A 23,628-nucleotide genomic window follows, 5' to 3' on the forward strand; every position below is an offset into this window, starting at 1 on the left:
GTGCCAGCCTGCTGCCGGGTCGGGGCCAGACTCCCAGGAGGCAGCAGGATGCCCAGGTGGGCGATGGCCAAGGAGCGGCCATCACCCGCAGCCACCCTGAGTGCAGGTAGTCTCCTCCACCGACCGCATCGGGGTCTCTCCCTCCAGCAAAGGCCAAGCAGGCAAGAGCCGAGATCACGCCGGGGAGCGGGCAGGGGTCAGGCAGCCCCTGACTCACCCTCCGGCTGCCTTTTCCCCACCCAGCACCGACCCAAACCCCCCTGCGCCCCCTCTCCCCCGGCACCACCAAAGCACTGGCTTGGGAGCCCCCCAAAACAGGAGCTGTGAACCCCGCTAAGGGCGAGGCGGGTGGGAGGCAAAGCCCAGCCCCGGGGATGCGGCAGGGAGCGGGGTCAGAGCCCTGGCACCCCGAGGGGGAGGCTGGCACCCCAGCACCGCTTCCCCCTTTCTCATGAGTCAAGCAGAACACATAAATGAAAGGAGCAGAGGTGAAGCCGCCCCGGCCCTGCCACCCCCTCAGGGTCTGGGTTTCGTGACAGTTACAGGCGGATTCACCGCCAAAGCAGCTGACTGGTGCCGGGACAGCCCCGCCGAGGAGCCTCTCCCAGCGCGGCGCTGGGGAGGCCGCGGTTACTCACTGGCCGCTGGGTGCCACGCTCAGAATGGGGGATGCGGGGTGAACGCATGCTCACGTGAAGGAATTTCCAACAAGAATTTGCTTGCAGCTCACGGCGCGGCAGGAGAACATCCTCCGCTCCACGCAGCCGCACATCTGCAGCTGGCCGGCCGCAGGCACCCGCTCCCCCCGCGCAGTATCACCCCCAGCCCACCACCCTCCCCAGCTTCCCCAGGGCCAGGGCAGGAGCGTTCGGGACAGAAACAGTGGGACTTCCCCCCCCCCCTGCCCAGCACCCATCTCCCATCCCCCCCACCATCAAGCTCGCTCCAAGATGAGGGTTTTGGGGAGGCCCAGAGCCCTGGGTTGCAGTCAGGAAACGAAACAGAAATGAAGCAAAGCCTGGTTCTAGAAAATGACTGAATTAATTATAGAAAAAAAGGAAGGGGTTTGTCTCAGTCTCCGAAAGCCCATCGCGAGGCAGCAAGGGAGGCTGAACACGGAGGGAAGCAGCCCCCCGGCAGGGCCAGGCCAAGCCCACAGTGACAGAGAAGCCATTCCGGGCACCCCAGTCCCAGCCCAGCATCCAGGTTCTCCCGGATCTCCCAGGGGCTGCCCGGCCGCCCTCTCCTGCATGGCAGAAGGGAGGTGAGCCGCTCACAGCGCAGCAATGGCCTTGGCAGCGACACGGCGGCCCAGGGGCAGGCTGAGATCCGTGATGGCCAGGACGATTTTGGGACTGGACATGGTGGACACTTTCACCAGCTCCGAAACCTGGCCGGAGAGAGGAGAAACACGTCTGAGCCACAGGAGCTGGGCAGCTCTGGAGCCACCAGAGCCAGGCAGCGGGACTCCCCTGGCTGTGACTGTCTGTCCTGTGGGACCAGCATCCCAGAGCACCCACCCTGAGACCGGGGAGAAGGATCTCCCAGCCATGGGACTCACCATGGTGAAGGGCATGAACTGGAGGATGCTGCCGCGGCTGCCCTGCTCCAGGCAGTCCACACACTCCTCCATGAACCACTGGACAAACTGGGTGTGGGTGCCGGCCGTCTTGGCCCCCAAGATGGAAGAGATGAGCAGGAAGAGGTTTGCTGTGGAGACAGGGAAATATCAAAAGCCAGGCCGGTTCAGCGAGGCTGGGGGTGACCCAAGCCTCCCGCACAGGGGACAGGTCCCCACCAGTGTCTCAGATCCGACCCCACGGCCAGGTGTCACCACCAGGGACCCCACCGGGATCCGGTCCCACCATTACCTAGCACCCTGTTCAGCGGGTCCCTCATGCTGACGGTGTGAAGCTGGGAGGCGGAGAGCGAGGTGCTCATCGAGCGATCTGCTGGGAAGGAGAACGTGCGTCAGGCTAGGGGGAGGCTGCAACGGCCTCTTGGCCCCCTCTCAGCCGTGCCAAGGCCCCTCACCCTGGCCAGCTCTGGCCATTCGAGCTCGCCCAGCCCTTGGGCTCCAGGAGGGGCTTTGCCCTGAGCCACCCTACGGAGCAGGAGAGGTTTGGACCATGGTCCTTGGCACCCTCCGTACCCAAAGGAGCAGAGTCTTGGCTGCTGGGCACAGCAGGGATGCGCAGCAGGGAGACAGTCTCTGACCCGGTCACGGTCCCTCGGCACAAGCCCACACATGCCCCAGGCGTGACGAAGCGCAGTAGCCCAGGAAGGGCTCCACATGCTGCCGCTGCTGCTCTTGGGGTGTGACACTTCGCTCTTGCACAAGCCCGATTTATTCTGAGTCTGACCAAGTCTAATGGCATCTCCAAAGGGGGTAAGCGTGAGTGAGACCGTGAGTGTGCCTCCCTGCTACTCCCTGCTCCGTTTTAATTGCAGCAGTGACTCGTCCCTGACGCTCCGCGAGGGCACGAGCAACGTAACGCAATGTCACGATCAGGAGAGGGGAAGAATAGCGCTCTGCCACGGCGAAGCGCATGCTGCACATCCTGCGCACGCTGCCTGCGGCACAGCAGGCTGGGCGGAGCGAGCCAGATGTTCGACAGCTGGCTCAGCAGCACTCCGATCTCACTCTCAGGGTACAATTTAGCTACCAGAGCTGAGGCATGTCCAACAAACCAGCAGCAAATCTTGGGGCAGAGGAAAGGGCTTTATCTGACCCAAACTGTGAAGCAGTGCTGGGTGCTCCTGCGGGAGAGGAACTGGGCCATCTCCGGTCCAACAGGACAGGAATCTCCTGGGAGGGCTCTTGTGCAGACCCCATAGCACACAGCTACTGCCAAAACCGGCAGCACCCACCCTGTGCTGCCCTGAGGATGCTCACCAAAAAAAGAAAGCCCTCCCACACTTTTCTCATGGAATCACATGAGTTACATGGCTGCTGCAGGAAGCAGCATTTCCACATCACCCCAGCAAACAGCCCAAAAAAGTCCTGAATGTCACTGGAAAGAGGTGGAACTGCCTCAAAAGTTAAAAAAAGATAGTGAAATAGAGGGAAAACCCCATATTTCAACAGTAATGAAACCAACAAAAACCACAGGTTGATGGATGTGTTGAAAACTAATGAATAAAGAGTAACTTAGGATAAGGGCATCAGGAGAAACAATGACCAAGGAACGTCCTGACTCACTGCTCAGGAGTCCAGACATATGCGGGAGCCGTGACAGCACCCACCGCAGCAGGAGTGCACGGACACCCCGCTGGTATGTTGTGCCAGAGCTGTCGTAACCCGCAGCATCGCTTCGGGGGGACACGGGGACGTGACTGTAGGGACTCATCAGCTCCGCTCGCTGCCTTGTTAACAACAGTGGAATGTCAGGATCTTAGCCACAGACATCAGGAACGTCACCTCCTGCCACTCTTGCTGCAGCACATCAGCTCTTTGGCCCCACATAGACTGGCTGGGGGTGAAAAGGCTCTAACAAAACCCCCCTGAGCCCCTCGTGCATGAGGCACTGGGTTGGGCGGCGTCATGGAGGGAAGGTGGAACCTCAGCCCCTTTCCTAAGTGGTTCTGAAATAAAGAGCTTGACCTTTCTAAGTACAAGAGCTCCAGGGTAACTCAGGAAAACCACACTTGGGTATTCTAAATCTTCACCTGGCCAGCTTGGGAAGAGAAGCGTTTTTGCGCCAAAACGCATTTCACACCCAGAAACAAGCCGTGAGGCAGCACGATGCCATCCCCAGGAGCCGCCATCCCCAGGAGCCACCCTCCCCGCCTGCACTTACTGGGGCTGGAGAGGATGTTGGAGTCTTCCTCATTGGAGCTCAGCAGGCGCATGAGCTTGGAGGGCTGTGTGTCATCCAGCGGGAAGAGGCTGATGTAATCCTGGGGGGGGGGGGCAGAGGGGGTTCAGCCCCACCAGCCCTTCTCTGAGGGGGGAACTTGGCCCCCCTCCCCAGGGCTGATGACCCACACTGGGGTCTGCGCCGTCCCACAGCCCAGGGCTACGATCTCTGTTCACCCAGAGCACCTCAGCCTGGGCCAATCATGTACAGACCATGTCATCACAGGCCCCCTTCCCCAGAAAAGAGAAGAGAAAACCCCATATTTCAAGGTCAAAGGACCTCAGACAGCCCAGAGAACCGAGCAGGGGGGTCTGGTCTCAGCTCCCCACTCCTCCTGCCACCATCACCCCCAGCAGGCACTGCCCGCTGTTGTGCGCAGAGAGCCCCCAACCAAACCCAGCCCCACGCCAGACGCACCTCAATATCCTCTCGGTGCCTCTTCTTCTGCCTGGTGGACGCCTGGCCCTTGTTGTGGGAGGAGTAGGAGCTCAGGGCACACCAGACGGAGAGCCTGGGGACAGAGCAGGGACACTGGAAGGTGCTGCCAGCCCACTCAGAGGACAGCGCGCAAGCAAGGGAAGATCACAGAGCCCAGAGCGTGCACCAGGACGGGACATAGCAGGTCCCTCCTCAGTGAGATGCAGCAGGGAACGGGCTCCAGGACACCAGCGTGTCTGCTCCTGTCGGCACTGTGCCGGGGCCAGAGCGGGAACCAGGTGGCTGGGATCCCCATCCCACCACAGAGCACCTCCCATCCCTACAAACCAGCCCCCCCACCCCCAAGGACACGGTGCCACGGGTCCAGGGTCTTACTTGGCCAGAGCCTTTCCCGGCGGGTCCATGAGGGTGTGCCACTTGGAGGAGTCCGTGAGCAGGTTGGGCAGGATGTGGCCCAGCAGGGTCAGCGTCAGCTGCTGCATGTCCAGGCAGAAGATGGCATAGAGCAGCTCCACGGCCCGCAGCGTGTGCTCCTTCCGCGTCTCCTTCAGCAGCTCCTGTGAGGCGGAGAGCAGGGCTGAGGGAGCCATGGGCACGGCTGGGCCTGCCCCGCTCGCCTCCAGCACCCGGGACTGCCACAGGAGCCAGCCCAGGCACAATCAGGATTCCTGCATGGGCTAGACCCAGCAGTCCTGGGCTCGACACCCAGCCATGGTGCTGGGGGTCACAGCCACCTCCCTCCCCCACCCCATACCTTGACCAGGTTGTTGCAGAACCAGTAGACGCCCCCCATGTGCAGCAGGGTGTCAAAGATGTGGATGGAGTGGCTGTCGACCCAGCCTTTCTCCAGCACTTTGGTGAACACACTCGTCAGCACCTCCTTGATGGGCTTCTTGGGGGGCAGCAGGTTCCAATAGGGGATGGTGTCCATGCCCATGGAGGGGAACTTGATCTGCGTGGCCGTCTGCTGCAGGACGTCTGCGCACATGTGCTCCAGGATGGAGCTCATGATCACCACGCTGCGGCAGAGAGAGATGGGGTCACACAGGCCCCGGGAAGTGGAAGAAGGGCAGGAGACGGCACGGCACGGGGCCTGGTGCACTGGAGCTCACCGCTCATTGTAGAACTGCAGCGTGTTCTCGCCGTACAGGGGGGTGGCCAGCTGCCGGATCATCTGCAGGGACTTCTCCCGCTCATCCAAGCCCAGCATGCGGACGTGAGCCACCAGCCAGGCCACCGCGCACACCGCCATGCTGCACACCTTCCCCTTGATGTTGTCTGTGATTTTCTAGGAGAGAAGATGGAAGTGGAGGTGGATGAGCATGGAGGTGTGAGGCACAGGTTTTGTTTCAGCATCACTTCCCATGGCTGTGGCACCCGACTGCAGGGTCCAAGCCCTTCTCTCCTCCATGGGGTGAACCTGCCTCTGCCAGCCCCACTGCCATCAATGGGTCAGCATCAAGGGGCTGGAGCCACGTGTTCCCAATCCAAGTCACAAAGGAGCCAGTGAGCTCTATAGCGGCTGCAGGAGCATTCAGGGAAGGACAGGGGACCCCTGCCCTGCTCAAGCCTTGGCCCCTCCTCGGGACACAGCGCAGCGCCGGTGCCCCTGCTCTGCTCCACACCATCCTCCTGTCAGGCCCACCTGGATGGACTCAAAGGTGAGGACGCCGTTCTCCCAGGCGTTGAGGATCTCCAGGATGGCGGCTGAGATGCTCAAACATGCCTCGTGCCATTTCATCTGCCTGCCGGGGAAGAGAGAGGTGGGGGCGGGGGGGTGTCAGGCACTCGTTCAGAGCCAGGGAAGATGGGGTGGGCGCTCCCCTCTCGGCCTGGCAGGGTGGGTGTGCAGGCTGAGCTCTTACACCAGCTTCATCTCGGAGGAGTTGTTGAGGAGGGCGACCAGGGACTCCACTTTGGTGGAGTCGGGGCGGAAGCAGGGGTGGTCGGGGTTGAGGATCTTCCCCTCCTCAGGCATGCAGGTCAGCATCCAGGTCTCAAAGAAGGGCACCTCGCCCGCCGGGCTCGACTCCGACAGGATCACCTGGAAGGGAACCGGCACAGGGTCTGCCACACGGCCTGCACCCCGCAGGGTCCCTGCTGGGGACCCCCACCCTAGGGAGGGCCCCCCCACCCTGGGGAGTTCATGGCCGGGGGAACAGCGCCGCCCTGTGGCCTGCACGGAGAGGCCCCCAGTAAGGTCCCGTTTAGCCACCAGTAAAGTCTTGTTTTCCAGCTTGTGGGCTGTGGTCTTCCCCCCTCTGCCACAGGACTCCCCCAAGGAACCACGGCCCATCTCAGAGCATCACTCCAATGGCTTCCCTCGGGAAGATACCAGGACAGGACTAGTCGCGCGGGGCTGTGAGCGTGGCAGTGGGGTCCACCGTGTCCTGCCCAGTAAGGGTCACTTGTCCCCCGCCTGCTGAGCTGTGCTCAGGGTCCCAGCGCCAGGGCCGGCTGACCCACGGCTCCAGAGGGTCAGGGCGCACGGTCCAGCTGGCAGCCAGCTGGGAGGGCTCCCGAGAGGGACACGAGCTGGGAATCCCGCACGCCGCTTCCTCCCTTCAGCCCGCCATCACCCAAGGGACACTATTTTTGTCCAAAAAAGTTTTGCACATCTGTTCAGCAGCAGCTGGTCAGGAAAGTCGCTCTGAGCCGGAGCGGGGGGATGAGACCTCATTGCACAGCCTCGGGCACGTCCGCTCCAGGCTGCCTCCAGCCAGGACTCCCCCTCCCCGCTCCCCAGGGCCGGCCGGGCAGGCCCCCTCCGCCTGCCGCCCGCTCCCTCTCTGCTTTCCTGGTGTTTCGGTATCGTTTCGCCTCCCAACACACGCAGATGTCGAAACCTGGAAAATTTTCAGGCAACCAAAGTGCTGTTTCCTGAGCGGGGCTGCAAGTTCCTCCTCTCACAAGGGAGGGCTGATGTACAGCCTGGGTGCATGGCCCCCCCACCCCAGCCAGCCAGCACCAAACGAGAGGGAAAATGCTGGGAAAAGTCGGCTGAGATCAGAGCCAGCCCGGAGAGGGTGCGGAGGCAGCGTTCCCATCAATACCCTGATACCATAAAGGGAGAACAAGCAAAGCCCTCAGGGAGGCTGCCGCCACCCCTGCTCCATCGCCTGGCACCGACAGACCCTGCACGGATGGATTTCAACCTGCACCAGGTGAAAGGAACGGGGGTGCTTCACCCCACGCGTCAGGGTGGCTGCGGGGACGGTGGCGGTGGCAGGCTGGCCACTAGAGGAGGCTGGCAGGCTGCTGCGCATCAGCAGTGCTCACAAGGCCAGAGCCCCATCCCCTCGGAGGATGCTTACCTCGGAGCCGTAGGTCTGGGCCACATGGCACAGCATGAGGAAAGAGATGTCAAAGAGCAGGGCCCGAACGGAGGCTCCTTTGGCTGAGGGAGGAGAAACAAAGACCTTGGGGCTCTCCAGCCTCGGCACAACGAGGGAGGCAGGAGCCCTGTGAGCTCAGGGGACAGGACCCTGCTACCTCCAGGCAGGTTTTCTAACCCCCAAAGTGCTTGTGTGCGAACGAGGGCTCCAGGAGATGCGCCAAGCACCTCTGTCTGCCCTGTCTGCCTCTGCTTGAGCCCCCAGAGCGGCTTTGGCCTCCCATTTGGCAGCCCCAGCCCATCCCCAGGCTCCCCCCGCACCATGGAAGGTCAGAGCACTCGGCGAGTTTCATCACACGCAAATGCAGTCAGAGTCCTTATCTCGGGCTCTGTGCTGACACATCACCCCTTCCAGGGAGGGAGCCGGGGCAGAGCCGGCCGCGAGGGGCCCCGTGGGCTGGGCTGGGGAGAAGGAGCTCTGCTCCTCATGAGCAGGGAGCACCCCGCATTCGGGATGGACACGCATGTGCCACACGTGAGGGCAGCGGGTCCCTGGGAGCCCAGATCCCCGCTGGCACTCAGCCACGTCCCCCTGTGCCGGGCTCGCTGCCGGCAGCCCCCAGCCAGGCCCAGCACAGCTCGGCTCGCTCTGGCGCCGCAGCCAGTCCCAGCTTAATCCAGCCGGGCCCCACTGCGTCCCAGCACGTGGCAGCGGGGGGAGAATGGCTCAAACCACCCCACACACGGACACGCACGCACTTACAGCTTTCTCCGTTGATCTGCTTCGTGAATTCATTCAGCCTAGAGGGGGCAGAGAGCGCCGCAGTGAAGTGTTATCACCATGTGAAACAGGCCTCTTCCCATCTCCGAGACAGGCGTGGGGCTGCCCCTGCCTGCAGACCCCCTCCTGCACCCCATCCCAGCGCCCAGCTCTGTGCCCCACACGGGGAAGCGGGGTGGGCAGGGAGCAAAGCAGGGCCCGGCTCCCCAGACACCCTCCGGCACAGCAGAGATGAGCCGCCTCCTCCCTCTGCCTCTGCTCCCCTGCAGCAAAACAGGTCCAGCAACGCTGCTTTTCCCCACACCCAATCAGCCCGGCATTTGAGCACCATCCTCTCGCCGGCGCTGGCTCTGCCCGGCTGCGTGGGGATTTCTGAGCGTGGCTCTCTCCGCACCGCAGCGGCACAAACCCCCACACAGAGGGAGCACGGCAGAGCGGTGCACCCAGCCGGGCCGGTGTGTTCCGAGATGCCCCAGGCCTCCCTGCTCGAGGAAGCACATCACGCAGCCCCACGCGTGCTGGTGCGTGTGCTCTAACCAGGACACGGGTGTCTGGGGACTGAAGGCATACACGCAGCGAGCTCCCTCGATGGTGGTGCCAGTGCTTTCAGTTCTCTTAATACCCTTAAGCCAACTTGACTTTGATTCTCTGCCCTGTTTGCACAGAGGCAAAGGAGATGGGGTGCTGTGGGGTGCGGTCTCCCTGAGATCCCAGCCCTCCCCCGGCCTCTGCTGGATCCAGTGCTGCAGAGACACTGGGCCAGAGGCACATCCAGCCCTGTCTCGGGGGTAGTTTGGTGGGGGCTGCCCACTCACCCCAGCCCCGTTAGTCACCAGGGACAGTGTCGTCCACGTGGACACTCACTTGATGAACTTCCGAGCAAAGGATTTCAGCTTGCCCGTCGCTGCTGCTGCTGCCAGCAGCAAGTCCAGGCTCTTCCCAGACAGCATGTGACCCAAGACCCCCAGCAAGCCCTCAGGGGACTTGGAGTGATCCGCATCCATGGTCTACAAAACAAAATAGAGGAAAGAGAAGTCATGGGGAATGTGTGCTACAGCACAGCAGTAAAATTGCAGCCGTGGGGGCAGAATTGATCATCTGCCAGAGCCATCCCATGAGGCCTTGGTGAACAGGGACCCGCAGGGCTCGGGGGGTGTGGGGATGGAGCCCTCTGTGCCCGGGCACCGCAGGGCATGGCGCAGGGGAGAGCCGCAGGGCACCGCGGCAGCACAACATCCTCTCACGCTCAGCAGCGGCGAGGCAACCAGAGTGACACAGGGATGGGGGGAGTCCCCAGGGACCGGGGGAGATGCATGCAGGGAAGCGGTTGAGGGCAGGATAGGCAGAGCTGGCTGGGCTCAGGCTGCTGGCACCGACAGCAACATGCCACCTGACGGCTCCTCCGGCTTCCCAGGGAGGAGGAGAGGAGCTCCTGGTGCCCACAGGAGAGCAACAAGGCTGAGAGTGATTCCTCCACCCCATCACAGGGGGAGATCAGGCACCTCCCAACCACTCTGGCTGCCTGGTGAGACCGGTGCCGCTGGAAACAGGCTCTGGGGCTGAGACCGGCCTGCCCAGCACGGCTGCAGGAGGGGACTCACCTTCAGGATGTTGGTGACAGTCGGCTCGGCCCTCAGGATGAGCCCCGGGTTTGGCTGGATGTTGGCATTCTCTGCCGATTTCAAGTGCGGAGCGTGTTCTCTGTCCGCTGCCCTGGGGAATCCGCAAAGAAGGGCCAGTGAGCAGGAATTCGTCACCCTGCCCTGCTCCTCCCTGCCCTCAGCCACCTCCCACCCACCTCCACCATTGGCACCCCCCGAGGAAAGGCCACCACCTCAGGCCAGCAAAAGCTGTCACTCCCAGAGGACTGACTTTTACTCAATCTGTCACTGAAAGGAAAGCCTCGTCCCTCCAGGCCATGGTGTCCCAGCTGCAGTAAAGCCAGTGGCATCACAGCTGGTCCTTTATGCTCCCCCGCCCAAGGACGGCAAGACAAGGTATTCCAACACCACTTGGTGACCCGGACTTTTGCAGGGGCTGTACCGTTTGTCAATCAGGTTGTCCATGTTGGCCTCTGAAAGCAGCCCCTGCTTGCTGCACTCCTGCAGCAGCAGATCCATGCAGTTGCAGCTGAAAGAGAGAGAGAGAGAAGAGTGCTAGCCTGAGGGACAACATTCCTGCTGCCCGGGGCAGTGCCGCAGGGCAGGGGCACTGCTGGGTTGCCCTCCTGGCCCTGCTCCCACCCCTCTGAGGCTGCTGCAGGGCCAAAAGCGGCTCCAGATATCACACAGCATCACCAACACAGCTGTCAGACACTCACTGCCTTGCTCATTTGGCAGTATCAGGTTCAGGGAGAAGGAATTGGATCAGAAACTAAAGCCAGCCTTGCCAGGAGCTGCCCCAGCACCCCATATCGCAGCTCCCTGCAGGGAGAACGGGGTTGTGGTGGCACAGACTGGCCACAGGCTCACAGTGCTGCAGGTCAGCCCCGGGCACGGCAATCACTCACTTGCATCGCTGATCTGCTTTGTCGAGCAGGGGGGTCAGCTTCAGCAGGAACTCGAAAGCACAGTTCACATCCTCGGTGAAGTCCTGCTGTGCACAAAGCCAAGCACTCAAGCTCACAGGCTGCCGAAACAAGCCCACCTTCCCCTCCCACGCCGCCTTGTCCCTTAGAGGAAGATTGTTGGGAAATAGACCATTTCCTACCCCAGTCACCCCCACGCAGCTTTGGCCAGGCACCAGCACCATTGTGACAAACGCAGCTCGTTGGTGCACACAGTGCAGCAAACAGCTCTAAATCGATGGCCCTTGAGACTCACCTTCTCCCCTTGGGGATACTTCTTGAGCTTAACCAGGACCTGGGGGATCTGAAAGACACAGAGCGTGGCCGTGACTGACCAAGGCAGACCCCATTCTGCAGTCAGGACCTCCCAGCAACACAGGCAGCAGGGGCCCGTGCAAAACACGCCTGCGAGCAGCTGCTCTCCCAGCCCAGGGAAAGGAGCATTTCTGGAGCAGCTCGTGCGCCCAGGGGACATTGTACCCCTGCCCTCCCCTCTGCAGGGTCCCTCCACCATCACAGGGAGCCACAGGGCACAGCCACCTCCCAACAGCCAGGCAGGGGACTAAGGCTGCAGAGGAGCCCAGCGCATGTGTCAGGCCCAAAACTACACGCAGATCCCTTTTGTCTGGTACAAAGAAAGGAGGCGAAGCAGACTGCTCCAGGGCTGCCCACCGCCGAGCTGTGGGAGCGCAGGCCCCAAGGCTGCTGTGGCATCCTTCAAAGGCCACGATTTCCCCCACACCATCCCAAGAAAGCCGCTCTGCAAAACAAAGTGGGGCTGGGCTGAAAAGAAGCCCTGGACAGTAAAGCTGATGCTCAGCGGGTTGCAGGAGGGCTGTCGCGGGCTCAGCCGGGGCGTGGGGGGACCCCGAGGGCCACACTGCAGGAGCGGGGAACTAATTGCTCTGCCAGGGTTGAGCGCTCAGCAGGGGCCAGGCAGGCAGGGAAAAGGCAGCAGCAGACTCAGGGCTGAAGCACGGCGCTCGCAGCGGGGCTGGGCCCTACCTTCAAGAAGGTGAAGGCTGTCCACTTCAGCTCCTCCGTGCCCTCTGGGGACTCGATGAGGCCAACAAAACAGGCCTTCCAGATCTCCAGCACGAAAAGCGGGGAGGGGATGCGCTGCGGGGCACACAGACAAAACCCTCCAGTGCTGGAAAGGCAATAAAGTGCCTCCCCCACCCACAGCCAAACCCTGGACCCCCTGTGAAGGTGTTGATGGGCTCATGCTGCTCCCTGCAGCTGTGCCCATACCCTTGGACCAGGATCAGTACAGGGAGGCACAGAGCTGCAGCGAGGCACTCGTCCCACAGCCCCAGGCCACCCGGAGCACAAGAAGATGCCACTTCTGTACCTGCATCCTCTTCACCATCATCAGCTGCTCCACCAGCGGCTGGGTCTCTCCTGTGAGGTTCATGGTCCCCTCCAGCAGCACCACGGCATGCACGGTGGGGAAGCCGGTCTTGTTCAGCTGCTCGGAGTGGACTGAGAGCATGGTGGGGATGCTGGGTGGGAGACGACAGCACAGGGTCACTGGAACCTTGCAGGGACAGATCCTTGCTCCTCCTGTGCCATCCTCCTTTCCCAGCCAAGCCCCTGACCTTTGCTGGCCCACATCTCTCTGGGGCAGGACAGCCTGTAGCTCCTGTGCCCTGCAGAGGAGCCTTTGGGCACAGCAAAGCACTGTGCAGCCCCAGGGGGATTCAGAGCAGGGAGGGCAGCTGTGGTGTGGCCAGAGCAGCTGAGGGATGGCAAGGGGCCCCAGGGTCGCGAGAGGAGCAACCCCTGGGCAAGACTCCTTCGCTACAAGTCACTACTAGCCCTGTCCCTTCTACGCCAGGGCCTCTCACCAGCCCCATCCCACTGGTGGCACAGGGGTTCGAGTTGGGAAGGCACAGGAGAGCAGGGAGCCAGCGTGGAGGGAGGCAGGAGGCTCTCAGCCCCCAGAGCAGGGTTCAAACCCATTTTAACCTCCGAGCCCGCAAAGACAGCAGCACAAAGCTACCTCTTGATGAGGGAGATGCAGTCTTCAGCCCGGCTTCGCAGCGGGGAGTTGCCGAGGCTGTTCAGGTTCTCCCCCAGCTTGATGAGGGACTGCTCCACGGTGCTCCAGGAGGCTGGGGAGGGAGGGCAGGCGTTCAGCACTGGGGGGACAGTGACTCACTGAAAAGCCAGGCAGGCTAGCGCCAAGGCCCATAGCAGCACAGAGGGCCTGTGGAGGCTGGGGCTCGCCACTGGGCCCCACGGTGAGCAGAAGTCAGAGCACCTCTGCAAGCCTAAGACGAGGGTCTACGTGCCACCCAGCAGCTCCTGTTCCAGGCTCGGCCTGGCACAGCCTCTTGGCTAGGCGCAGGCTCCAACCAAAGATGCAGGGCTGTGCCAGGCACACTGGCGGAGCACAGGACCTGCCGCGCGCCCAGGAACAGCTCACGCAGCCTTCACATTAATTCTGCTCCTCTTCCAAGGGCAGCATGGAGGGGAGGGGGCAGAGGGTGGCACGGAGCCAGGGAGGAGACGGTTACAGCAACAGGGCTGGAAGATGGATGGGCTTGGAGCTGCAGGGACAATGCGGCAGGAGCTGGGCAGGGGGAAGGAAGAGGTGGCAATGACATCTCCTCAGGGCCAGCAGCAGCTAGGAGGAAGCCCTGGCAGTGGCCATGGGCAGAGCATGTTGCAGGGCAGGGCAGGGGCAGCGACATACACGTCTCCTCCAGCTTTGCGATGTGGATCAGAGCACGGTTCTTGGTGCTGCCGAGCATCTTCCCCAGCCGCTCCAGACACATCTTCAGCTGGCTCTCTGCTGCTGCCTGCTCCAGCGTCTCCTTCACCTTCTCAGCGTAGAAGGCCGCGCAGCGCAGGAGCCAGTTGAGGGCACTCATCAGCGCCCGGCAGAGGCCGATGCACTCCTCTGCTTTGCCATGGCAGCTGGGAAGGGGAGAGAAACGGGGCTGTGCTCACCGTGGGCCAGGCTACTGTGCCCAGGGAAACCAAGGCACAGAAACAGGGCAGGCTGGGGAATCCAAACCCACATCCCGTGCTCCCAGACCAGCCTGCCTGCCAGCTCCCAGCTCCTCTGCCGCAGATCCCAACCTGCTCAGCCCACCGGCATCCCCGCTGTGCCAGGGGAAATAAAGTCTCCCCAGTGCTGCCTCCTCTCTGGCCACTCTACTACAGGGAAACTTTCCAAGCCTCTAATCAAATTATCTTGCTAAGAGAGGCTCAGCATTGATCAATGTGCTGTGAGAGGTGAACGCTTTCCCCTCCTGATGCACAAATCATTGGGGCCAGAACTTTTGATGAAATTAAGCAGCGGATCAGACTAGGCAAGGACTGGATTAAGTGGCCGGCTCTGCAGTTGGCCAGCAACAGCTCCTTGTCAACATCTGTGACTGATGCATATTCATTGCTACTGCTTCATTTCATGTAATTGAAGAGCTGCTACCTTCAGCCTTCCTCCTCCTCCCGCTGCCCCCCACCACACACTGTCTGCTCCGGCCTCCCAGAAGAGGCTGTCAGGGGTTAACAGGAAGATTTCTGAGCTTTCTAAAAAAGTTTTTGTGGCCTGAATGGTCTGGACTCCCCTGGGTCCTGCAACACCAGCGGAAGAGCACGAAGCAAAACAAGGCAGCTGCCTGGGGCAGCACAGGCAGGACTGTGAGCGCTGGCAGACAGGGACATGTAGCCGGAGCCCTGGGAAGCTGCAGAGGCCACATAAGAGAAACTAAACACTCTGAGGGGACAGACACCCCCAGGCCAAAGGGCTTACGCCCAACCCATCTACCTGAGGCGGGCAGGAATATCACGGCAGAGGCGTTTATCCCAGAATAGGTGGGTTTCTTGCAGCTTCCCACAAAGCTGGTGGGTTTTGGACTCCCTCTGCTCTCCCTATGCCGGCACTCATGTGGCAGCCTGAGGGGTACGGCAGCTCAGGAACAGACACAGAGCTGGAGGGGGAACCTGCCTCCCTCCGCCAAGGCGAGTATCCTGTGCTCAGCCGAGCCCCACCAGCTCCCAGTACCACCCGCGGTAGAGCCCAGGGCCGAGGCGGCAGTGCTGGAAGGGCCACACCGTACCTGAGGCGGTCGCAGAACATGTCCATGATCTCCAGCAGCGACTGGACACACAGGTCCCGGGAGAAGTCATCAAACTAGAGCAGGAGAACAAGGAGGGATTTCAGATGGGGGCTGCCGGGCTCCAAGCGCCTCTGAAAACAAACGCAACCCCTTCCTCCACAGGCTGGGCTGGGCGCTGCCGGCTGCAGGACGCTCGCCCTGGCAGCTGCCCAGCAGCCACTTTAATGAGAACTAGGTCAGGACTGTCCAACGGCTGGGTCATGCCCTCCCAGGGTCGCAGGAGGCAACCGGGCCACGGCAGCGGGGAGAGGCTGGGTTTTCTCAGCAGCTTCCCCGAGACGGCGGCGGGGGCCTGAGCTCCGCTCCCCACCGGCTGCCTTGACGCGGCGGTGGCTGGGCGCCAGCTTGCGTGCCCACCCCCGCCTCGGCAGCACTGGCAGCGCCAACAGCCCGGCTGGCCGCGGGGCCGGGAGGGCGGTGGGCAGCAGAAGTGTGGCTCCCCGCCTCCTCGCAGAGCAGATGGGGCCACCCCGCCGGGCCGGAGCTAGCCCGCAGGTCTGCTCTCGGCCCACGCTGATCTGAAGGAGGAAGCCTCGGCTGTCAAGGTCAGCTCTCTGCCTGCCCTGCCGGAACGGGCAGCGATGCACAACCAGGGGAACGGCGATAAGCCTGCACCATTCAGAGCTGACCGGCCGGCCATACACTGGCTCTACCCTCCCCCAGAGCACACCCACCACTCCGGATCAGTGCTGAGCCTGGGCCACCCCAAAACAAGGCTGGCATCGCATGGCTACCAGCGCCTTTCTCCTCCTGTCCCCTAGTAACCACCAGGAGGTGGGAGGAAAGAAATTACTCTCCTTTAAATTATTCTTCCTTCAGATCAGAGATCGCCCTGACAAGGCCATTGCCAGGGAAGGATGGGGGGCCTGACGCAGTCTGCGAGGAGCTATGGCTCCCCGCAGAGCAGCCCCAAACACTGTGCGGATGCAGCCGCAGAGGGCTCATCCCCATCAAAGCAGCACAGGGACACCGAGCACCCATGGGAAGCTGGCCGGCCAAGCAGGGCGGGTGGCCACAGCCACGTGGCTTGGGTGCTGGCAGCCCTCCCTCATAAGCGGCACTGCTTTTCCATCGTTGCCAGCTCTGGATCCCCATGGCGCTGCCAACGCCGCCGGCCGCAGAGCGATGTGGTTTCCAGCAGCCAGGGCGTGGTTTACACACAGGGCGCTGCGGGGCAGGAGCCTGCCAGGCCCCACACGATGGAGGGACGAGGCTTTCACACCCGCAGCCGTCCCCAAAACCAGAGCGGGACCTGCCACACGCGGCGACAGCCTGTCCCCAGCGGGACACAGAAAGACTCAGGCGCTAATCTGCACCGTCTGACCGCTGCTGACTCAGCAGAGGATGTCGTTTTCCACTTGACCTATATTTGGTGAGAGTTGTGGGGAGGGAAATGGATACCTGGGTCATAGGTAAAGAGAAAAACCTCAGAGAGCACCTGTCAGAGCCGTACCTTGCTGATGGCCGTCAGGACCGTGGAATAAGACACCATCTACGAACAAAACACAAAACGAAAACAAACCCGGTGCAGCGGCGTGTTAGCGGGTGATGTTTGCCAGTGCAGTGCTCGTTGCTGAGGAACGGCAAGGTCAGGGCATGGCCCCGCTGCCTGTCACCGCAGACGGGGCTGGGGCGCTGACCCGGCACAAATCCAAACAGACATTTTTAGGTGATCGCTGATTCGTTTCACACAAAGTTTAGATGATGTTAAATGCTGTGCTAAGGAAGCACAGAGCTTACAACAAGCATGGAGGCTCCTGGAGGGCAAGGATTCCCACCCCGTGTGCAGCCGGGTGATGGGCAGAGGCTATTTACAGAAACACACCTGACTTGGGCATGCGTTGAGCCCCCCACTGCCCACCCAAGCCCAGGGGAGGCACAGATGGGAGATTCGGGGCGTCAGCCCACCACCAACTCCACACCCCGGTTTCTTTGCCCACCTGCTAACTGGGGCTGCGAGGTGACACCCAGCAGCGTCTGCAGCGTGAGGCAGGGAGGCAGTGCGGGGAGTGTCATTACCTGGGAGCTGATAGCGTATTTCAGGTAGGACAAGATGAGTGGGTTCGGTGACGGCCCGATCATCGCCTGCTCGAGAAGAGCCTCTGCAAGCAAAGGAGAGGGGCCAGGAGGTCCCAGGTCAGCGCATACATGGGTGTGGGGACACATGCAGGCTCTGCCCTCATCCCCCAGGAAAGGGGGGATGTGCTAACCAGAGTGACTCTGCACTGCTCTGCCCTGAAAGTAACTGAATCCCACAACTTTCTAATCCCCAATGGCAAAAGCCAGTAAATAATTCAGGCGGCGCAAGCAGCCTCCTGCTAACTCAGCTCTCCCCGGGCACCCTGGCCCCGAAACAGTGCCTGCTGCTCTCCAAACACGTTCCCCTCCCTCCCACGTCCTGCCCAGGAGGTTCTTGCATCCCCCGCCGAATGACTTTTGCCGAGTGACTTTTGCTCCAGCACCTGGGGCTGAACTCCGGGCAGACAGCCCCTCTCAGCTGGGCCCAGCCCTGCACGTCTGGCCCTCCCTGCCGCCGGCTGCCTGCCAGCGCCGGCCTGCGGATGCTGGAGGGGCTCTGCCCGTCCTATCTGCTCAGTCAAGCCTTTAATTGACCATTTGAACTATGGCAGAGCACAGGAACCAGCTCCTGAAAGCAGGCCCCGGGCTGTGGCACGGGCTGTAAGTAGGTCAAAGCACCCAGATGCAAGAGGGGGCAGCAGCCGTTTGGGAAGCTGTCGCCCCAAAGACGAGGAGGAGCAGCAGCCATCGCCACATCCCGACCACGGGAGCAGGAGACTCCCTGGGTCTTGCTCGAAGGCTTAGGCCTCAGCCAAAAGCATCTCAGCTCAAGGACAGAAGGCTAATGGCAGCCTTCCCCTCCCCATCTAATCAGGGAGTGTCAACACGAGCCAGCCACATGCTGTTACCCACTGCAGACGTGTCAGCATAGATTTGCTGGGCACCGCCGTGATCCTGGCAGCCCATGCCAGCTTTTCCTCCTTTGTAGTTTAAATCTGAAAGGCACGAGCTTGGGAAAGGACAGCTCTAGGGCTGCAGCGAGAGGCAGTGGTTCTTACAGCCATCGGGGCCACGGGAACAGCCTTCCTGCATGCCCACCACAACGCTCGTGCTGCCCAGGACAGCATCGCTGTCAGAATTCTCCTCCGGCAGCAGGGAGAAAGGGACGCAGCTATCCTTGCAGAGGGCCTGCCCTCCAACAAAGCCCTGGCTAACAAGCCTTTCCCCGGCAGAGGCACTAAGAGGCGGCCAGTAGAAACCTGTTCCTATAGAAATTGTAGGGACTGATTATCTCCGACCTGGCCTCTGTCGGGGGAAAGCTGTCGCCCTGCTTTCGGGGATACGCACACGAGCCCACGCCAAGCGCCTCACGAGCCTCACTACCTCAGTAAGCGGAGCGGGAGCTGGTCCTGCTGGGCCAGGAACAGGCACTGGGGAGCCCTGGCGGCCAGCTGGCCAGCGGCAGGGCCGGCCCTCGAGCCAACCACCCCCCGCATGCCCCAGTGCTGTGCTCACAGCCCCCCACCCTGAGCAAATCTGTCACCACACCACCACGGCCAGGCCCCGCAGCTCCAGCTCGGCTCCTCCAGCCCCACATCACCGTGGGGACGGGCACATCCATGGGCTGCAGCAGGAGGGGGACAAACCTGGCCTGAGGAGCTCAGCCATGAGGTTTGACAAAACCACCATCACAGGCCAGACTCTACTAGAAAAAAACAGGCAAGAAGCGCTGCTGCCTGCACCGGGGCTATTTCCCTTTAAATCCCCCGGTGCAGCAATCCTCGAGCAGCGCTCTGTTTATTTATCCAGGGCTTGCAAACACGCGCTTGCTGCACAGGAAAAAAAAAAAACCTAGCAACAAGTTTCTATAATTGGCATAAAAGCCTGGCAAATCTTTAAACCGTGGCGCTCAGCAGGTACCAGCACTTGGCAGGATTTGTGTCAAACGCCCTTGAATAGGGACGGGAAAAGAAACCCCAATAACCGGGGGTGGGAAGTGGCCTTCAGAGCAGCACCTGGCTCCTTCGCAGTGCTCCTCCCTCCCTTGGCTGGACACCTTGAGGAGGCAGACGGGGTCATGATCCCTCCCTCATGGTGGGGGAAACTGAGGCAGGTAGCAGGAACCTGTGTGCAGCCAGGTGGTGAGCAGTGTTGGGGCAGAGCGGTGCAGCACCTTCCAGTACCCAAAGGGGCTCCAGGAAAGTCGGGGAGGGACTCTGGATCAGGGAGTGGAGCAACAAGACGAGGGGGAACGGTTTTAAACTGAAAGAGGGGAGATTTAGATTATATACTGGGAAGAAATTCTTTCCTGTGAGGGCAGCGAGCCCCTGGCCCAGGTTGCCCAGAGAAGCTGTGGCTGCCCCATCCCTGGAGGTTGTTTAAGGTCAGGCTGGACGGGGCTTGGAACAACCTGGTCTGGTGGGAGGTGTCCCTGCCCAGGGCAGGGGGTGGGACTGGACGAGCTTTAAGGTTGCTTCTAACTGTAACTACGCTGCGATTCCATCATCCCAGAGCTTTGCGTCAGCAGCATTTCAGCACGTGTTGCTGCAGGCAGCAGCGATCCCAGCCCTGCTGGGGTGTCCTGCCAGGCCAGCCCTTCACCACAGCCTGAGCTTTTGACCAGCTTAACCGCGGGATGGGCAACAGGACCACCTTGAGCAGCACCAGAGCAAGTAGCCCCAAAGCAGAAAGCCTCATCCACCCCAATCCTGTCCCCCTGCTCTGTCACAAGCCAGCTCCATCCCCAGCATCCCCCTTGTCCCCGCACCTGCCAGGTTGAGGATATCCCAGGTGGCTCCGCGGGGGAAGAACCGCTTCATATTTATGGCCCACTGATAGTCGCTCCATCTCTCCTTCCAGGCCTGCAGGATGGCCTGCTTCAGGTTCACCACCTTCATGGCCGCGCTCTGGCAAGGGAAAGGGGCAGGGAAAAGGCTGATGGGATTTTGAGGAAGGAAGGGGAGAAATGACAGGATTTGAAGGAAGAAAGGGAAGGAATGGCAGGGTTTTGGGGAAGGGAAGGGAGGAATGGCAGGATTTAGGGGAAGGGAGGGAAGAAATAGCAGGATTTTGGGGAAGAAAAGGAAGGAATGGCAGGATTTGGAGGAAGCAAATGAAGAAGTGACAGGATTTGGGGGAAGGAAAGGAAGGAATGGCAGGATTTTGGGGAAGGGAGGGAAAAAATGGCAGGATTTGGGGGAATGAAAGGAAGGAATGACCAGATTTTGGGAGAAAGAAGGAGAGGAATGACAGGATTTTAAGGAAGGGAGGGAAGGAATGACCCGATTTGGGGGAAGGAAGGGGAGGAATGACAGGATTTGGGGGGGAAAAAGGAAGGAATGACAGGATTTTGGGGTAAAGAAAGGAAGGAATGACAGGATTTTGGGGTAAAGAAAGAATGACAGGATTTTGGGGAAGAAACAGAAAGAATGGCAGGATTTTGGAGAAGGAAGGGGAGGAATGACAGGATTTTGAGGAAGGATTCCTGACCCACACCCCGCCCCCGGGGTTTGGGCCCGGCGGCTCCTGAGGGGAAGCGGAGGCCGCGGCTGTGGCATCCGCCGGGGACGGGGGAGGGTGTCTCCGGGGCTGGACCCCGCACCTTGCGTGCGGGGGCTGGCCCCGGAGACACCACCCCCCCGCCGGTTGTACCCAGCTCCGCCACCCCTCACCTTCTCCCGGCACCGCAAACGGCCGGCGTCGGCTTCCCTCAGCCCCTGGGCACCGCCATGGTAGCACCTGCCAGCAAGCCGGGCGCTGATTGGGTGGCGGGGGCGAGGCGAGGCGCGGGGCCTGCCGGGAGATGTAGTTCGGCGGGGGAGAAAGGCGGGAAGGGGGTAGAAAGCGGGGGATGTAAAGGCGCGGGGGTGCAATGAAGGGGGTGTAAAGGCGTGTTGGGGTAAATGAGTGGGTGTGCAAAGGCGTGGGGGTGCGAAGGTGGCGTGGGAGAAGGTGTGAGTGTGCAAAGACGTGGGGGTCCAAAGGTGGGGGGGTGCAAGCACGGTGTGTGCAAAGGCGTGGGTGTGCAAATGCGTGGGTGTGCAAATGCGTGGGTGTGCAAACGTGGTGCAGGCAAAAGCCTGCGGGTGCAAAGGCACAAGGGTGCAAAGAAGGTGTGCATAAAGGTGTGAGCGCTAAAAGCCACGAGCGTGTAAATGCATGAGGGTGCAAAGGCGCGAGTGTGCAAGCATGGTGTGTGCCAATGCATGAGAGTGTGAATGCGTGGGTGTGCAGACAGGGTGCATGCAAAAGCCTGGGGGTGCAAAGGCATGGGTGTGCAAAAGCACGAGCATGCAAATCCGTGGGTGTGCGGACATGGTGCATGCAAAAGCGTGGGGGTGCAAAGGCATGGGTGTGCAAGCACAGCACGTGCAAAGGCACGGGGGTGCAAATACAGCGAGGGCAAATGCACGAGCGTGCAAATGCATGGGGGTGCAAATGTGCATGCAGAAGCCTGGGGGTGCAAAGGCACGGGGGTGCAAACAAGGTGCGCGCAGAGGCGTGAGCGTGAAAAGCCATGAGCACGCAAAGACGTGGGGGTGCAAAGTGGGGGCGCACGAGCATGGTGTGTGCAAAGGCATGGGCATGCAAATGCGTGGGTGTGCAAACAGGTGGGCGTGCAGGCACGGGGCATGCAAAAGCGTGGGGGTGCAAAGGCGCAGGGGTGCACACACAGTGAAGGCAAATGCATGAAATGCAAAAGCCTGGGTGTTTAAACACGGTCTGTGCAAAGGCCTGGGGGTACAAACACAGGGGCGTGCACGTAAGATGTGTGCAAAAGTGTGGGGCTGCAAATGCCTGGGGCTGCCAAGGCGTGGGGGGCGCAGGCACGGTGCATGCAAAGACCCGAGGAGGCAAACACAGGGGTGCGCAAACGCGTGGGTGTGCAAACACAGTCCGTGCGAAGGCGTGGGGGTGCTGGCGGGGAGGGCGAGCACAGGGGTGTGCAGGAGTGCAAGCACGGGTGTGCACACGTGGGAACACGCGTGAATGGCGGTGGGGGCGTGCGTGTGTCTGTGCGTGTGCAGAGATGCGCAGGGGTACGTATGTGCCCGCGCGGGTGTGAGCACAGGTGTGCATACGGGCGTGTGCGTGAGCACAGGGGGGTGTGCAAACACGGGTGTGCAGAGGGGAACGGGTGTGCATGCAGCTGGACGTGTGCACGCGTGTGCTGGGGGGGCGTGTGTGTGGGCAGATATATGTGTGTCCATATGTGCACGCACAGGTGTGAGCGCGGGTGTGCACGCAGACACGTGTGTGAGCATGGGAGCGTGCAAACACCAGTGTGCAAACACGGCCGTGCATGTTGGAATGGCACGTATGCAGGTGGATGCACGCATGTGCTGGGCTGCGCGTGCGTGTACGTGCACACGTGTGAGCACGCGTGTGCATGCAGGCACGGGTGTGTGACAGCAAAGGCGTGGGAGCGGGTGTGCGTGCGGGTGGGGTGTGCGCACACACGTCGGGGGGTGTGCCTGCGCAGGTGGATGCGTGTGCATATGCGCACACACGTGTGAGCGCGGGTGTGCACGCAGACACACGTGCGTGTGTGCGCGCGCGCGGACGCAGAGGCCCACGCGCAGGCCCACGCAGGTGCCCGTGCGTGGGGGGACACGCACACACGCGTGTGCACAGGCGTGACGGCAGACACGTGTGTGCGTGCACACACACACACTGGCGGCCCTCGGGCAGCCCCCCCCCCTCCCCGCTGCGGTACCAGCACCTAAAAATAGCCCCGGTAGCAGCTCCCGCCATCGCCACGGCAACGGGAAGATTGGGGGGGGGGACTGCATCGCCCGGGGAGATGGGGGGGGCGGCCCCCCAACACCCCCCCCCCCGACGGCCGTGAGAGCCCCCCCGTGGCTCAGGAGCGGGGTGAAGCCCCCCCGGGGTGCCCGGAGGTGCCGCCGTGGGGTTGGGGGGGGACGCCCGCTGCCCCCACCTCCCCCCCCCTTTCCCCCCCGAGCCCTGTCGGCCCCGCTCGGGGGGGCTGGAGGGGGGGGGGGGGGGGGGTGTCTCGGAGGCCCGTTAATTCCCCGGTGAATCATTCATGGGGCTGGGGCGCCGCAAATCCCCCCGCGCCGGGGCCGGGATTAGTCGGGCGGGCGGCTGCCCAGCCGGCGAGGGGCCCCGGCAGCGGGGGGGGGGGCCCGACAGCGAGGGGGGGGGGCGGCCCCTATTCATCAGGAGGGATTTCCTGTGCCGGGGAGGCTGGGGGGGGGGGGGGGGTGGTCCCGCTCCCCGCAGCTGGCGGGGCGGGGGGGGGACCGGCGACAGCGGGGGCCAGTCCCTGTCGCCGGGCGGGAGGGGAGAAGAGGAGCCCCCCCCCCGGACAACCTCACCGCCCCCCCCCCCCCCCATGGCAAAGCACCCCCAAACCTGTGCCTGGCGGGGGCTGTGGGATGCGCTGAGAGGGTCCCAGCCCCCCCCCCGGCGCGGGGGGGAGGCGGAGGGGCCTCGGCCTTGGCCGTGCGCCCCGGCCCAGCTGCCTCCAGCCCCGG

The 23,628-nt window shown here is 62.0% G+C and overlaps 1 protein-coding gene across 8 annotated transcripts; it reads right to left on the reverse strand.

Moving 5' to 3' along the window:
- Nucleotides 1–1,022: 1,022 nt before the first annotated feature.
- Nucleotides 1,023–23,628, reverse strand: MED24 (mediator complex subunit 24). Of its 8 annotated transcripts, none has more exons than XM_074562102.1 (26): nucleotides 23,507–23,628; nucleotides 19,896–20,034; nucleotides 17,129–17,211; nucleotides 16,563–16,601; nucleotides 15,050–15,123; nucleotides 13,678–13,901; nucleotides 12,982–13,093; nucleotides 12,331–12,481; nucleotides 11,985–12,098; nucleotides 11,236–11,283; nucleotides 10,923–11,005; nucleotides 10,457–10,543; nucleotides 10,015–10,126; nucleotides 9,278–9,420; nucleotides 8,396–8,433; nucleotides 7,613–7,695; nucleotides 6,164–6,342; nucleotides 5,944–6,043; nucleotides 5,411–5,586; nucleotides 5,053–5,317; nucleotides 4,674–4,855; nucleotides 4,278–4,371; nucleotides 3,801–3,900; nucleotides 1,872–1,949; nucleotides 1,562–1,710; nucleotides 1,023–1,390 (listed from the first exon to the last, which is right to left on the reverse strand). In XM_074562102.1, exons 2-26 carry the CDS (start codon nucleotides 20,023–20,025, stop codon nucleotides 1,274–1,276), a joined length of 2,961 nt encoding a protein of 986 aa, XP_074418203.1. In that variant the 5' UTR covers nucleotides 20,026–20,034; nucleotides 23,507–23,628; the 3' UTR covers nucleotides 1,023–1,273. The 8 variants fall into 8 exon arrangements, with proteins under 8 accessions (XP_074418203.1, XP_074418197.1, XP_074418200.1 ...); XM_074562096.1 differs by having other exon boundaries at nucleotides 1,872–1,952; nucleotides 10,923–11,008; XM_074562099.1 differs by lacking the exon at nucleotides 23,507–23,628 and adding an exon at nucleotides 20,800–20,881.

Source organism: Larus michahellis, chromosome 18 (genome assembly GCF_964199755.1).
Source record: "Larus michahellis chromosome 18, bLarMic1.1, whole genome shotgun sequence".
Classification (NCBI taxonomy): Eukaryota; Metazoa; Chordata; class Aves; order Charadriiformes; family Laridae; genus Larus; species Larus michahellis.

Coding starts and splice junctions, on each gene's coding strand:
- MED24 (XM_074562096.1), bottom strand. CDS start 20,025: ATGAAGGTGGTGAACCTGAAGCAGGCCATCCTGCAGGCCTGGAAGGAG. Junction 15,124..16,562: donor TCCTGACGGCCATCAGCAAG/GTACGGCTCTGA, acceptor CTCCTGCTCTAG/TTTGATGACTTCTCCCGGGA. Junction 1,953..3,800: donor CAACATCCTCTCCAGCCCCA/GTAAGTGCAGGC, acceptor TCTCCTTCCCAG/CAGATCGCTCGATGAGCACC.